General features: G+C 66.6%; 1 protein-coding gene across 4 annotated transcripts in view; it reads right to left on the bottom strand.

Moving 5' to 3' along the window:
• The window catches only part of Myrf (myelin regulatory factor), a gene marked incomplete at its 5' end in the record, with an annotated part of 22,187 nt that extends 7,985 nt beyond the window's left edge, over nucleotides 1-14,202 (bottom strand). For all 4 annotated transcript variants that reach the window (XM_013506437.1, XM_013506436.1, XM_013506435.1 and 1 more), the window contains 10 exon segments: nucleotides 13-123; nucleotides 255-331; nucleotides 953-1,148; nucleotides 2,373-2,496; nucleotides 2,564-2,814; nucleotides 3,412-3,643; nucleotides 4,347-4,408; nucleotides 6,745-6,981; nucleotides 7,067-7,154; nucleotides 14,183-14,202. In XM_013506437.1, the coding sequence (XP_013361891.1) occupies nucleotides 13-123; nucleotides 255-331; nucleotides 953-1,148; nucleotides 2,373-2,496; nucleotides 2,564-2,814; nucleotides 3,412-3,643; nucleotides 4,347-4,408; nucleotides 6,745-6,981; nucleotides 7,067-7,154; nucleotides 14,183-14,202 (1,398 nt within the window).

Below are 14,202 nucleotides of genomic sequence, written 5' to 3' on the forward strand. Positions count from 1 at the left end.
GGGCCCCCTCACCTCTGGTCTGGGTTGGGCTTGCCCTTCTTGCGCATGTTGTTGGCCGTCGTCTCGCTGAAGTGCAGGCGCCCCACAGTCACCTTCGTGACCTGCTCGGGCGGCAGATTGACCCTGCAGAGGACGGGCAGGTGCTGGGACAGGAGGGAGGCTGCCCAGCCAGGCCAGAGTGGGCAGGAGTTGCTGGGGAGGCCACCGGGCTCCGAGGGCGCAGCGCCGAGTGGCCCTGATGCGGGGACACTCACGTGACGGGGTTGAAGGGCCGCTTGCTGCGGTCCGACTGCGACTGCTCGATGTTGATGGACTGGTTCAGGGCCTCCAGCTGGGGGCATGGGGGTGGGGAGGGCGCTCAGGCAGTGCCTACCTGGTCCTCCTCCACCCGCCTGGCCCAGGCGCAGAGAGCCCAGCCCACACACAGGCCTTCCCCCGACCTCCCAGCTGCACCGAGGGCGCACCTCCGAGAACACCCACGCCAGGCCTGGGGGCCACCTCTGCCCCTTGTTCCACCATGCCCACACCCCTGTGCCCTCTGCAGGCCTCTCCCACCCACGTCCCCCAGCCTAGCACAGTAGAGGGGCTGGGGGACGGGCGCCGGGAGGAGGGCAGCCGTGGAAGGGACCAAGAGGTCGAGGGAGTACCAAGCAGGCTGGGGTGAAGAACGGGCCCAAGGCCCCTCTAGGAGCCATGGCTGTGCCAGGAGGGCACTAGGCCTCGGAGGTGGCTGGCTGTGACCTCCTGTGTCACAGGTGGGGTCCAGGGGAGGACAGGGGCCAGGAGAGGATGTCACAGAGAGAGGTTCCAGGGGAGGCCAAGGTGAGAGGGGTACAGGGGCCTGGGGGCAGCAGACGTGGGAGGGGTCTGCGGAGAGTGGGGCGCGGGTGAGGACGGGTCTCTGGGGACCCAGCATTCCCGCCACCCTCCCTCCACCCCATGCCACGCCTGCCTTCACTCCGTGCAGCTTCAGGTAGAAGCAGTCCAGCGGCTTGAGGCCCTCAGGCGTCTTCACGAACTTGGGCTCGCCCAGCATGCCGATGTACACCGTGACCTGGAAGTGGTTCTTCTTCTGGCACACAAAGGCATCGTCACCCACGGAGAAGTTGAAGCCCTTGTCAGCGTCCACGCGGTAGGTGAGCATAGGCCTGCGGGCAGCCACGGCACACGTGGAGTCGCGGGGTGTCGCTCCCAGCCACGGGCCCTGTCCTGTACCCTAACGCCCTCCCTCCCACAGCAAGGGGCTGGCACATCCCAAAGTGGAAACTGAGTCCCAAGTGTCCTCACATACTCCCTGTGTGCCGGTGAGGGATGTGGGCCGAGACCCTGAGGCCCCAGACAGAGGGCGCTCCAGGAGGTTCTTCATGGCCCCCCACCATGCCCACCCGCCCACCATGCCCGGCCTTCCGGGAGGGGACACGGGGCGGGGGGGGGTGCGCGTCTGCAGAGCCTCACTGGGCCTGACAGCTGGTTGCCATGGGAACGGTGGAACTAGGTGCCGGCTCCGCAGGCCCTGCCCACGGCTTACTTGAGCACCCCCCCTTCTGCTCTGCCGGGCAGGGAGGGGGCACTTCAGAACTCTCCCTCAGCCCTGCCAAAGCTCACCCAGGGCTGCCACCAGGCTGGCTCCTTTGGGGGAGCAGCAGGTGGCATAAAGCGGGCAGCAGTGGCCTCCGCCCCGGCCACCCTCACACAGTCCCCACATGAGGGGGTCCCACTGGTACAGGCACTTCCTGCTCCCAGCTCACCTCTTTCCCCCCTGGGCCCCCGTCCCACGGCCCTAGCAGGACAGCAAGGAAGTAGCCCGGGGGAGGCCGCTCACTCGGGTTCCTGGCCCCTGGCCTGGGCAGCTGGCTTGGCTCCACCAGGACAGCCTACCCGGTCCCACTTCAAGGGTCGCCTACACGGCACTGCTGCTGGACCCCCAGCTGGGTCTGGGGGCTTCCCGCTGGGAATCGTGCCCAGGTTGCCAAGCCCAGCAGCATCTCACCCAGGGCTGGCACTGTCCAAAGGAGCAGGAGCCAGCTGCCCTCTCCCCCACTGGGCCCTCCAGGGAGCAGGGGAGTGGTCCCCCCTCGACCTGGGGGTTGGGGCAGGGCCAGCAATACCCGGGGAAAACCTCTGCCAGTGCTCCCCGCCCTCCTCCTGGCAGGGCCCAGGCTGTGGGCAGGGCCCAGTGCCTGGGCTTTGCCATCTTCCTGGAATGCAGGGGAGGTGCAGGTGGAGGAGGGAAGGAGGAGCCCGAGGCCACATGGCCACTTCCTCCTGACCGGCCCAGGGCCCTCCGGACACACACTGCCTCACTGGGGAGTCTGAGGGTCCCCGCTCCCAAGTAAGACAGGTGCTCCCAGCGGGGGCTGCGAGGGACTCACAGCTCCTTGTAGTTGGCATCGTACAGAGTGGCCCACTTGTTCTGCTGATGGGGCTGCCACTTGATGGACTGGTAGTTGGGGTCCAGGTAGGAGCCACTGAGGCTGTCGCTGTCCTGTAGGAGACCTGCGGGGGACACCCATGTAGCCAGGGCTCGGCTGCTCCCCGCTCCCAGGGCTGGCCGGCCAAGTACCTGGGGAGGGCGCCCCGGGCGGGTGCCAAGGTGGGGTCTGCGCCCGGGCGATGCTGAGGGGCAGGGAGCTGGGGCCCGGGGACAGGGGGCCCTGCGGGGGCCAGGACGGGGACGGGGCTCTGGCTGGGTGCGGGGGCAGCGCGGCCACGGTCCCCGGCTCCTGCTTGATCATGCCATTCAGCATCTGTGCGTTGAGGGTGTTGGGGGGCGACTCAGAGTGCTTCCTCTTCTTGGAGGGGTGTGTGGGCAGTCTGGGGGGACACAGGCATCGCCATGGGGTCGGCTCTCCTGACCCCTCCTGGGCAGTGCCCAGCCCATCCTGGCCCAGAGAACCCCTCTGTGGGGTGCCATGGGCACACTGTCTCACTCCCCTGCCCACAACCACAGAGTCTGGGACCCGCTCTGTGCCCTGTTACCCCTGCCCAGGGCCCAGCACACAGGGGGTCCTTCCTTCGGAGGTCCGGCCTCAGAGGCCTGGGCCACACAGGCTGGGGCGGGGGACCTCCCTTACGTCTACAAGTTTTGACAGAAGCATCTTTCCTTGAACCAAATTGAAGAAGAAAGATTTTTTTTTTTTTTTGAGACAAGGTCTCACTAGGAAGCCCAGGCTAGCCTTGTATTTATGGTGATCCTCCTGCCTCAGCCTCCCAAGCGCCGGGATCACAGGCATGAGCCACCATGCCTGGCTTGGTGATGAAATTTCAATAGAAAAACAGATGTAAGACTGGCTCGTTCCCAGCACTCCGTCAGGACCCGTTTGCCCATCCATACAGCAGTCAGCGTGGCTGTGCCCTAGCTGCGCCCTAGCTGCTGCCCGCCCCCTCCCCCCGCACCGCCCCGGGCCTCACTCAGCTCCATGTTGCAGCAGCTGGTGCAGCATCTGTGGCTGCTGGGTGTGGTGCAGCTCGCCGGGCACCAGCCCCTGGCCCATGGCGGCATAGGGTGGGAGGGGTGGCTCAGGCTTCAGGTACAGGTCCCGCTGCAGGACTGGGTAGTGGGGCGGGGGTGGGTGCTCCAGGCGGGAGGGCACCCCCGCGTGGCACAGGCTCTCCGGGGTGATGGTGCGCAGGAGCCGGGGGTCTGCGGGAGAGAAGGGGGTTGGCGTGGCCATGTCCTTCCCCAGGCCAGCCTGCTGCTTCCAGCCACTGGAGCAGGCAGGAAGGGGAGACCCTCACTCGGGCGGGCAGGGCCAGCACCCATGCCCCACCCTGGAGGCTCCCACATCCCCCAGCCCCCCTCAGCCCCACCTCAAGGAAACCCTACCCCAAGAAGCCCAGTCCTGACAGTGCCCCAGAAGCCTGGCTCCCCTGCCCACCCCCCAAAGGAGCCTGCAGCCCCCTTTGTTCCTGGCAGGCATTCCAGGCATGTTTGGTAAGATAAACACAACTCCTGACCCCTCTCCAGCTGCCAGGGTCATTCTGCGCCTGGCCACCTGGGGGCCGCTGTGTCCCTGCGTACCCGGAAGGAAGGAAGGCCGGTGGGCCTGTGCCGGGCCCTCCCTGGAGTCCACTTACCGCCGAAAGATGCGTCCATGATGGCGCGGGCGGTCGGGAGGGTGGCATCCCCAGTGGGGGACACTGGCCGGAGACAGGGCCCAGCTCCCCACCCGCCCTCGTGGGGAAACAATAGCCAGGCTGGGGAGTATTTGACCAGCGATAATCTCGCCGTTGGGCAGCCCTGGCCCCTCCACCCCGCCTCCCGCCCGCCCTCCGATAAGGCCGCCCCAACCAGCCCCAACCACTCGCCCGAACCAACCGGGAGGCAGCCTGGGCGCCGGACTCACCGTTCACCTGCTGGGGGGAGTAGGCCTCGGAGCCCGAGTCGGGGGGTGAGTCGGGCAGCATGCTGTGGGGCCAGAGGGACTGCTGGGTCTCGAGCTGCCAGTGCCCCAGGGCGGCCCAGACCCCCGGAGGCTCCACACACCGCCCAAGTGCCATCCCTCTGCGCCGCCCACCTTGGGGTGATCAGCAAGCCCTGGGGCAGAAGCATGGGTGGGGTTCTTGGGGCTCCCGCCCTCAGCCCCCACAGTCACTGTGGCCAGGATCCGGGTCCCTTAATGATGCCAGCAGCCTCCTGGAGGTCCAGGGGTCTTGGGGCCAGCAGGCTGTAGAGCTGCCCCCCAGAGGCAGGTGTGGGCCTGGCAGGGCACCAGCTGTGCAGGGCCTGGCTGATTTTTTTCTTGCCAGTTTTGTTTATCAGTGATTCGCGAGAAAGAACAAACTCAAGCCCCAGAGGTCAGCATGTCCTGCACATGAGCCCTGTGCCCGCCCAGCAAGGGGAAGGCCGTGGCCACACAGGGTCCAGCGCTGTGGCTATCTGCCTCTTGTCCAGAAAGAGTCCCTTCTGTGGTGGCCACTAACTGCCAGAAAGGCCACCAAGCCTTCTGCATGCAGCCTGGGACCAATTCCAGCATCCCAGTGTCCCTGGACAGGTCACACACCTGCCTTGTTGTGGAGGACCACCTAGGTGACTCTCCTTAAAAGAGGGCTGAGCCTGACCCTATTTCCACGTATTGATATGTACTGAGCTGGCTAGGACTTTTCCTTTTCCCTTCAACTGGCTTTAAAATGGTAACCTTTGGAGATGGCAGGCGTGTTTCCCTGATCCTGTGGCTCCCTAAGTGAGCTGGGGTGAGGGGGGATGTGTGAGCCAGTGCTGTCTGCTGGAAGCAAGCCTCCTTGATCCCAGCCTTGAGATGGAGGCTCTGACTTCCTGGGGCTTCGAAGATTACCCACCAGAGCTGAAGCACCGACCCCAAAACATTAGACACTATCTCAGTTGAGTTATGCAGATGACTCTTTCTGCAGATCCTTTTCTGCATTTGCAGAGGTAATTTCAGGCCTCCTACCTCGCCCAGCTCAGCACTCACGTTACTTCCTGCCACTCTTACAGTCACTCATCCTCAAGCACTCCCTTCTTCATGAATGAATAAAACCCAGGTTCAGCCTTGGGTGGAGGCCTTTGTTCTGGATGGCATCATCATGGCTGGACTTAGGGCCCCTGGGCTCCCCATTAGTGTCTTTATTCTCGCCATGGGTTGCACTGGAAGTGGTAGGTTGAAGTTAACTCACTAGAATTCCAATAACTTTTCATGGAATCACAAATACAAATTTTCTAGGCCGTGACAAGGACTGGGAAGTGCTCTCTATACCTTGTGTCTGGAGCTAAGGAACCAACTCAAGAGATGGACCCTGAAGCTGGGTGCAGTGCCGCCTGCCTGTCGTCCCAGCACTCTGGGAGGCTGAGGCAGGAGGACTGCAAGTTTGAGTCCAGCCAGCCTGCACAATTTAGCAACTTAGTGAGACCCTGTCCCAAAATAAGAAATAAAAAGGGCTGGGGATGCAGCTCAGGGCAAAAGTTCAATCCCCAGTACTGAAAATACTAAAATAGAGAATGTGGACCCTGAAATGAGGCTTGGTGAAGAAGGCTGAGAAAGTGGATGGGGACCTGGCCGCAGCCCTCGCCATCGCCTCAGGCACAGAGCACCGGCCAGTGCTCCCTGCCACAGCTGTGGGGCTGAATCAAGGCCGTTCACACCTGCAGTGCCAGCCCAGGGCCAGGGCCAGACCGGGACCTGTTCTCCCACAAGCCCTGGGCTCCTCTTCTTGCAGTGCTGGCTGGGGCCCTGGGTGCATGTGCTGTTGCAGAGGAGCCCGGGGACCCACGTCCCAGCTGGGGGTGCAGCACGCTGAGCACCCCTGCTCCAGGGAGCCGCAGGCCGCACCTGGTCTTCACAGCGAGCGGAGTGGGGAGCAGGCCTGGGCCCTGCATGAGCCCCACCTCTTGGAGGCACCAGGATCAGCCGCCGGGTAGGGCCCTGGCCTCGCCAAGCTGCGAGTGCTCGCCCATCCCCTTCGCGCAGGGGGCCGCAGCCCAGCACCAGGCCTTCCGGCAGCCCACCTCCCTCAGCATGGCTTTGTCCTCACACCCTGAGCCCGGCCCCGCCCGCCCCCCAAAGCTGAGCATGTGTGGCGGCCGTCACCTACCTACCCAGCACCCCACGCTGCTTCTCTGGGACCTCGACTGGGGCCGAGGCAACGGGGCTCGCAGGCTGCCCAAAGCTAACTGTCCCTCAGAGGTGGGGTGGGGCGGGGCCTTCAGAAGACAGCTCACTGACCAATGCCCGTGTCATCCCCTGTGCCCCACACATGCCCTCCCCCCCCACTGCCCACCCAACTCACCCTGGGGCGTAGGGCGCCTTGGGCTCAGCCTTGATGGGCGGCCCAGAGCCCCCCAGGAAGGGCTTGGGGGCAGCACCCAGGCCATTGTTGTTGTTACAGTTGAGTGGGGCGCCGTAGCCCGGGGGCGGGAGGGGGCCGTGGCGCCCTGGGGAGGGTCCCCCACTGGAGCCGGGGGCGGCAGGCTGCGAGTGCGGGTAGGAGGTCGAGCTGACGGGAGCGGAGATGTCAGGGAAGCAGCTGCAGAGAGGGAGGAGGCTCAGCGGCCAACCGGGGCGGCAGGGGCGGCAGGGGCGAGCGGGGCTCCCGGCTCCCGGCCACTCACAGGTCAGACGCGTCCTCCTTGCCAATGTACTCCTCCAGGATGCTGGTGTCGATGTTGGATGGCTCCAGAGCGCCGTTGATGTCGTGGCCTGCAGGGAGGCCACAGCTGGGCAGGCTCCCTGGGGACCCCCGCCCACCGCCTGCCCTCCCAGGGGCCTTTGCTGTCTCCCACGTGGCCCTCCAGGCTGCGCGATGTGTCCTAGCCCAAGGAGGCAACTGGACAGCAGCAGGGTGTGGATCTGGGGACAGGGAGGTCACTCTCGCCCCCCTGCCCAGACACGAGGCCAGAGCTGGCCAGGGCTGTCATCTGAGACACTGGCTCCCAGCCCCAGCTTTGCATGCTGGGAGGAGCACTGAGGTGCTTTACTTACGGGGCCGGGACCCGGCAGGGACCGTCCTGCCCCATCCTCCAGGGAGACAGAGCCTGGCCAGGTGAGCACACACATCCTGGGAGTCCAGGGCCTCGGGGAGCCACAGGCACCCTGGCTCTGGGGAGGCGGGTACAGTAGCGCCTGGCCAACGCCCCACAGTGCTCCATGGACAGCCCACTGTCCCCGTGTCCCCAGGAGGCAGGGCCTGGCTCGCCCAGGGGATGAGGGCTCTGGCTCTACCCTGTGCCTGCGCCCACGCCTGCACCCGTCCGCTGGCCCTGGCCCATGAGGGAGGGCTCAAAGCAGTGCCCAGGCCCCTGGGCATCCTGAGGGCAGGGAGGTGGTGCTGCCTTCCCCTCCCAGGGTCACCTTGTGGGGGGAGCCTGAAGGCGGGGTGATAAGGGGGCTGACGTAGGAGATGCGTCACCCTGATAATGTAGGACGGTCCCTCCCACGCACTGACCTGGGCTGGCTGTCTCCAGGAAGGCAGGAGGGACCCTCCTACCAGCTCTGGGAACGGAGCCGGCTTGCACCTCCCTGCCTTGTGAGGTTGGGCAGGACACGCCCTCTCTGAGCCTCGGTCTCCCCGTGAGGAGAGTGGGGCCGGCTCTGCAGTGCCTGCCACAGTGCGTGCTGGCTCCCCAGCCCAGCCCAGGGTCCGCGGAGCCCCCGGCCCTGGCCGCTCCCTGGCCCGGGCCGGCATTTCAAGAATGCTGAGCCCCGCTTAGGTGATTAATGAGCAGCTAAGCCCTCCCAGGAGTCACGCGCCTGCGACAGGCCAGGGCCCCCAGCTACCCCCACTTGCTGCCACGGACACCCACCCAGCCTGGTCCGGTCCAAGGACAAGGAGCCCCAGAGCCACAGATGACCCCCAGCCACAGTGCCCGCAGAGGGAGTGCCTGCTGTGTGCCAGGACTGCTGTGGCAGCTACGGGGCTGATCCTGTGCAGCCCCTCGGTGGCGCTTCCTCCCGGGCAGGTGTCGATCCCGCCACCTGCAGGGATGATGGAGCGACGTGGCTGGGACAGTGCTCCTGCGGCTCCTCCCCGTCTCCCCTGAACTTGGCATTGGGGTGGCACTCACTGCCAGAGCGGCTGCCTCTCACCCAAGCAGCACAGCCCGAGGCAAAACTCAGGCCAGGCCAGAGCCTCGGAGGCAGGGGCCCTGTGGGGCTGGCAGGGCAGGGACAGCGCAGCTGGAGGCTGAACTTGGAGCCCACCATGGACGAGGCTGGCCACACGGTCATGGCGGGCCGCCCCTCCTCCCCTCCTCCGCCAGGAGCTCCTAATCACCCTAATCCTCCTGCCCACCTCCCCCCGGGCTCGAGGGGATGGGAGACCCTAACGAGAACCAGATGTGGCTGGGGGAGGTGGGACCCTCGGTGCCAGGGACGGCAAGCAGGGTGGGGGAGGGGGCGCACAGGCCCAGGGTGCAGACCCCGCCTACCTGCCCAGGAGCCCTCAGCCTGCCTGGGCCACCCCCCTCGCCGCACACCGAGGGTCCAGCCACCAGCAGCAGCCCCACCAAGCCACAAGAAACGGGGGCCCCTGGACCTGGGGTACATTCTTGAGGTTGCCCTGCATTGCTGGCCAAAGAGGCCTTGGTCTACACTGCTGGAAGAGCTGCGTCTCCCTCAGAGCCTCGGGGCTCCCGGGAGGGGCAGGGTGAGCCCCCCCCCCCAGGAGGCAGCACAGGCGCAAGGTCACAGAGTCGCATCTCTGTGCCCTCCCTGCCCCACCTCCAGCCCTGCACCATTCCCGGGCCCAGGACGGACCCAGTCCCTGGCACCTCAGCCCCAGCGTGGCCACCCCTGCCCAGACCAGCACCCCCCCACAGCCCTGCCCAGGCTGGCCTTGCACAGGCCAAAGCTCGGCAGGAAAGGCCTCTAGGTGGCCTAGGCTCCATCCCCTCCTGCCTAGGCACAGGCCAGCTGGCTTCCCTTTCCATTTTGCAGGTTGAGGGGCACGTGCCATGGCTCCCAGGGATGGAGCCAGCTACATGCCTTCTTGCGAGATGCAGGTGCCCTGCACAGAGTAGGCGCGCGGCACTTGTCTGTGTGATGAGTGTGACCCTGGCACATGGGGACAGCGGCCAGGCCGGCAGCATCAGGGTCTTCCGGCAGGCCAGGCCCGGCCCCTCACCCTTGACGGCCCTTTATTACCTGCTCTGGACAGGAGCCAGATGCCGGCTTGGCCAGAGGGCAGGGGTCTGGGCTGTGGGCTGTGGGCCCTGTGCCCCGCTGCTCCTCACCCTGAGACCACCCTGCCAGGCAGGAGAGGAGCCAGGTGCAGGATGCGACAGGCGGGGACCCAGGTGTCCCTCCGCCCGAACCCCTCCCTCCCACCCCCCACCAGCTGTGGCTGCTGGCTGAGTCTCGGCCATTGTCCCAGGGGCCAGGAGGGTGGGGATGTGGCACAGTGGGAGGCTTGTGCCCTGCCCACCCCCTCCCTGCCCCGTCAATGGGGCGCTTGTCAATTCATGCCCCAAACATGGCGGAAACCCCGTCAGCCACGTGGCTGCGAACAGGGTGGGCCAGGCCCGAGGATGCTGGCCAGGCTGGGTGATATGAACGTGGGCGGATGGGGCCCACGCCCATCCCCCAGCATCCCTGCCAGGTGTCTGACCTGGGGTGTCCTGGCTGCAGGTAGAGTGGGGTCAGCCCCTGCCTGCCCTGGCATCGTCACGGGCCTGGAGAGAAGGCCCTGGGCTTAGAGGGGCCTGGCTTCCACTGGGAACCCCACTTTGCGGCGGTGTGATCCGCGCCCCCCTCACCCACAGCGCCTGCAGGGCGGGTGCTCAGCGGCGCCCCCTGCATCTCCGCACCCAGTTCTCTGGAGCTCAGCGGCTCCGTTCCTTAGGTCCTTGACCTGGGCCCCGGCTCTCTGTTCCCGCCCAGCCTCACAGCACACACACACAAGGGCCACGCGCAGCCTGCAGGGACCCCAGGCTGCCACACCACCCTCTGATCGCACACACCGAGCCCACAGCCCCCAGATGCTCTCGAACCAGCCCAAGAGGGCAGAGGGTGGCTGCCGCAGGCTGGCGCTCAGGCACCTCTGCTTGGTCTGGAGCCACGGTGGTCGGGCAGCCCCACCAGCCGATGCAGTGACACACACACAGTGCACTGTGCACCCTGCACGCCCCCGTGGGCAGCCCGCTCCTGCAGGGAGCTCCCGGCAGGCCCGGGTCTGGGCCAGGCCGGCCTGCGGCTCTGAGGTCAGACAGCAGACGATGCAGGCCCGCTGCCCTGTGGAAGGTCCCAGCACACGCCGTGAAGGGCCACTGCTCACGTCGCACAGCCTTGGCCAGACAAGGTGGCCTCAGCCTGCATCAGGACCCACGCCCTGCCAACCTGGCAGCACCTTTCGGTCACCCAGGACCCCAGGCCAGCTCCCTGCAGCCACCCCCTGTGAGCCCACATGTCAGCTCTGCCCTGGGAAACAGTCACCACCTGCCATCCACGGAGGACCAAGCCCTGCCCTGTCCAGGGAGCAGGAGGTGTGAGTCCCCCTCTCCCAGGTGGAGGGAGGGCCTGTGGGATGGGCTGGGGACCAGGCCTGACCCAGCCCAGGCCCTGCACACAGCCAGCTTCCAGTTCCCACCGCCCTGGAATCTGGACCAGAGCCGGCCCGGGCCTTCCCAGAACACAGAGCCCCGCCCAGGCTGGGCGTCCAGGACCTGCGGAGCGGACTGCCTAGGTGGGGCATGTGGCACCTGCCCTGGAAGGGACGACCCCGGATGGAGGCTGAGAGGCCAGGCACTGTCTTACGGTCCCACAGCCGCCCAAGAAGTGGGCACCAACCGGCCCTGTGGCCGTGTTCCCATTTTACAGTCGGGAACAGGAGTGCAGGGTGCACAGAGACTGCTGCACAAAGCCACTCCTCGCCCTCTGGCCCTGGCCAGAGACCGCCAGGCCCCAGCCCATACCCAGCCTCCGGGGCCTTGTGGGGAACTGAGGCCCAGCGCGGTGTGCTGGGCCCAAGCAAGGGGAGGAAGGTGGAAACGGGGCGGCTGGGCGGGGCAGCAGCTGGTTAATGATTCAGTTAATGATTCCTGTTCTGCACTTATCAGGAGGGCAAAGTCCGAGGGCAGCAACCAATGGGCACCCATGGGCTGCCACCCAGCGGCCCGCGGCCAGAGGCTGGAACCCCTTGGGAGTGGGAAGGGGGCCGGGTCCCCAGGAAGGAGGCCTCTGGGGGCTGCCCAAGACCCCAGGGCACGCTGTGCAGCCCCAGACCAGGAGAGGCCTGTGGTGACGGTAGGCATGCGATGTACCCAGGCCTCTGCCCGGATATCGACTCTGGCTTCCACTGACCGGGCACGTTCCCGCCACCCCTTGCTCCCGGCCCTGCGGGAGGCGAGTGGGACCCATGCTGCCGTGTCCTTGCCCAGTGTGGGACAGGGGTCTGGGGGTGCTGGTGCTGGCGGCCTCAGGAGAACCCTCCTCTCCTCCCCAGACGGGGGTCAGAAAGCCTGGCTGCCTCCTCCCAATCCAGCCCTGTCCCCGGGGGCACAGACAGACAGGGGTCCCAGAGCCACCTACGCCACGGCAGCTGGACCCAGATCTTGCTGCTGCAAGGCCCCTCTCTCAGATCGCTGACAGCCCCGCCCCAGGCCCAAGGCTCCAGCTGCCTCCACTTCTGCTCTGCCTGCTTTCTGGGCCAGCGGGCTGCTCCCCAGAACCCGGGCTGCTCCCCCACCCGCTTCTGGGCCCAGCCTCGCCCTCTACAATGTCGCCCTTCCCTGGCATCATGGGCACCTCTTCTACCACCTGTTCCTGTCCGGCAGGGCAGCACAGAACCCAGAGAAGCAAGGGCTCTGCACGGGTCGCAGAGCGTCCTGCAGCCACCCTGTAGGGCCTTGCAGGTCCCAGCCGGATGCTCCAGTGCTGCCCTGCCTGTCCCCGACCCGGCTGTGGGGGTCCACGGCCCAGCAGGCAGCCGGTGAGGAGGCCACCTGCCAGCAAGACCAGTTACCTGGTGGCAGCCAGTGCATCCTGCCGGCGGGTCCCCTCTCCACAGGCCCTGTGCCCGAGAGCTGTGCTGCTGGTGCCTCTCTCGCGGGGATTAGCGGGCAGTCACGGGGGCCACTGTACCAGCCTCCCACCTGGGCACAAAGCGCCTTAGCCCCCAGCCAGCACCCCCAGGACAGGACCAGCGTACAGGCACGTGTCAGAGCCCTTCCCAGCTTCCTGCCAGCCCAGAGCCTCTGCCATTGTCCAGGGTGCACGCCGAGGCCACGCGGGGACCAGGAGGAGGCCGAGAAGGACGTGCCCAGATCCCAAAGCCCAGCTGCCTGCCTGGCCCACTGTGCCCTTGTGCTCGGGGCTCTGTCAGCCAGCCTGGGACCCCACGCCGCCACCCCAGCCAGATCCCCTTCACACCTCCTCTCCCAGGGTCCAGAGACCCCGGCTCTGGGTCCCCCCCACCGAGGGCTCTGGAGACTTCTCCTGGAGCTCCTGGGCGGGCGCCGCACCCTGCCCTGCTCCCCACCACATTCTTCAGCTCCTCTTATCTCTGGAGGAGCTGCAGCCTCCCTGCCAGGCAGCGCATGGCTAAGCTGTGGCGTCAGCCCCCACCCCCACCCAGAGCCAGGACAGGAGGTTTGGCCAGGGTCTTGGGAAGGAGGGGTGAAGAGTGGCCTGGCCACAGGTCACAGGGTCACCTAGCAGGCCCCCTAACGGTACCCTGGGGGAGGACCTGTGTCTCTTCCCCTCCCCCGGGAACCCCAACCTCCAGAACCCCCCCATGGATGATAAACAGTGTGGGGAACGAGGGCCCAGGGCTGATGGGGGGTCCCTTGCACCCCCAAATGGCCCCACTACCCCAGTACAGACTGCTTGACCTCATCTGCACCTGGCGCCTTGGGACCTGGCTCTACGGGGTGCCAGGCATCCTGGGGCAGACAGTGTGTGAGATGCCCTTGCCCCGCTAGTTCCCAAGTCACTTGGATGGGGAAACCAAGGCAGGAAGGCCTTCTTCTCTTGCCCAGGGACGTGCCCCACAGCCCTGGCATGGTGTGCCCAGAGGCAGGCTGCTGGGATGGGGGAGCAGGATGTAGGCTTAGAGAGTGAGGGTAGCGGCTCCCCAAGACAGCAGGGAGGGACACAAAGGGCCAAGGGCTTGGTCAGAGGCCCGGTGGGGGTCTGAGAGGTGGTGGGGCTGGGAGAGGGAGTCTGACTTCTCTGCGCCCCAGCACGGGGGAGCGGGGAAAGCGGGGTAGGTGGTGAGACACAGGGCAGACCCCGACACCAGCACCTGGGGTGTGCAAGGTCCCGCCCCAGCCGGCTCACTCAGGTCAAGGCGAGGGGCGGTCACTCCGCGGGAGGAGGCGCCGGGGACAGGTCTGGGGCACAGCCCCGTGCCGGGTCAGAGCAGACGCGCTGTGCGCGGCTCTGTGCGGGGAGCAGCAGGACCCATCTCTGGGCGCTGTGTGGGGGTCCCAGCCCCAGGTGGGGGCCAGTCTCAAAGGGAGTTCGAGGGTCCTACCGCCAGGAGGGCAGTCTCAAAGGGGGGTCTCGGCGCCGGGGTGTCTCCCAGAGGGTTCCCGTCTCGAGGGTCCCAGCCTCAAGTTGGGGACCGTCTCAAAAGGGGTCCGGGTCTCGGTCCCAGCGCCGGGGAGGGAGCAGTCTCAAGGGAGGTCCCGGCCTCCGGGTCCCTGCCGCGGGGGACGGGGTCGCCGCCTGCTGGGCGCGGGGAGCCGGGTCCCCAGGCCGGTGCAGGAGGTCCCGCGCGGCGCGGCGCTCACCTTCGAAGAAGCGCTGCAGC

Source organism: Chinchilla lanigera, unplaced genomic scaffold, assembly GCF_000276665.1.
Source record: "Chinchilla lanigera isolate Chin_1 unplaced genomic scaffold, ChiLan1.0 scaffold00110, whole genome shotgun sequence".
NCBI classification, from domain to species: domain Eukaryota; kingdom Metazoa; phylum Chordata; class Mammalia; order Rodentia; family Chinchillidae; genus Chinchilla; species Chinchilla lanigera.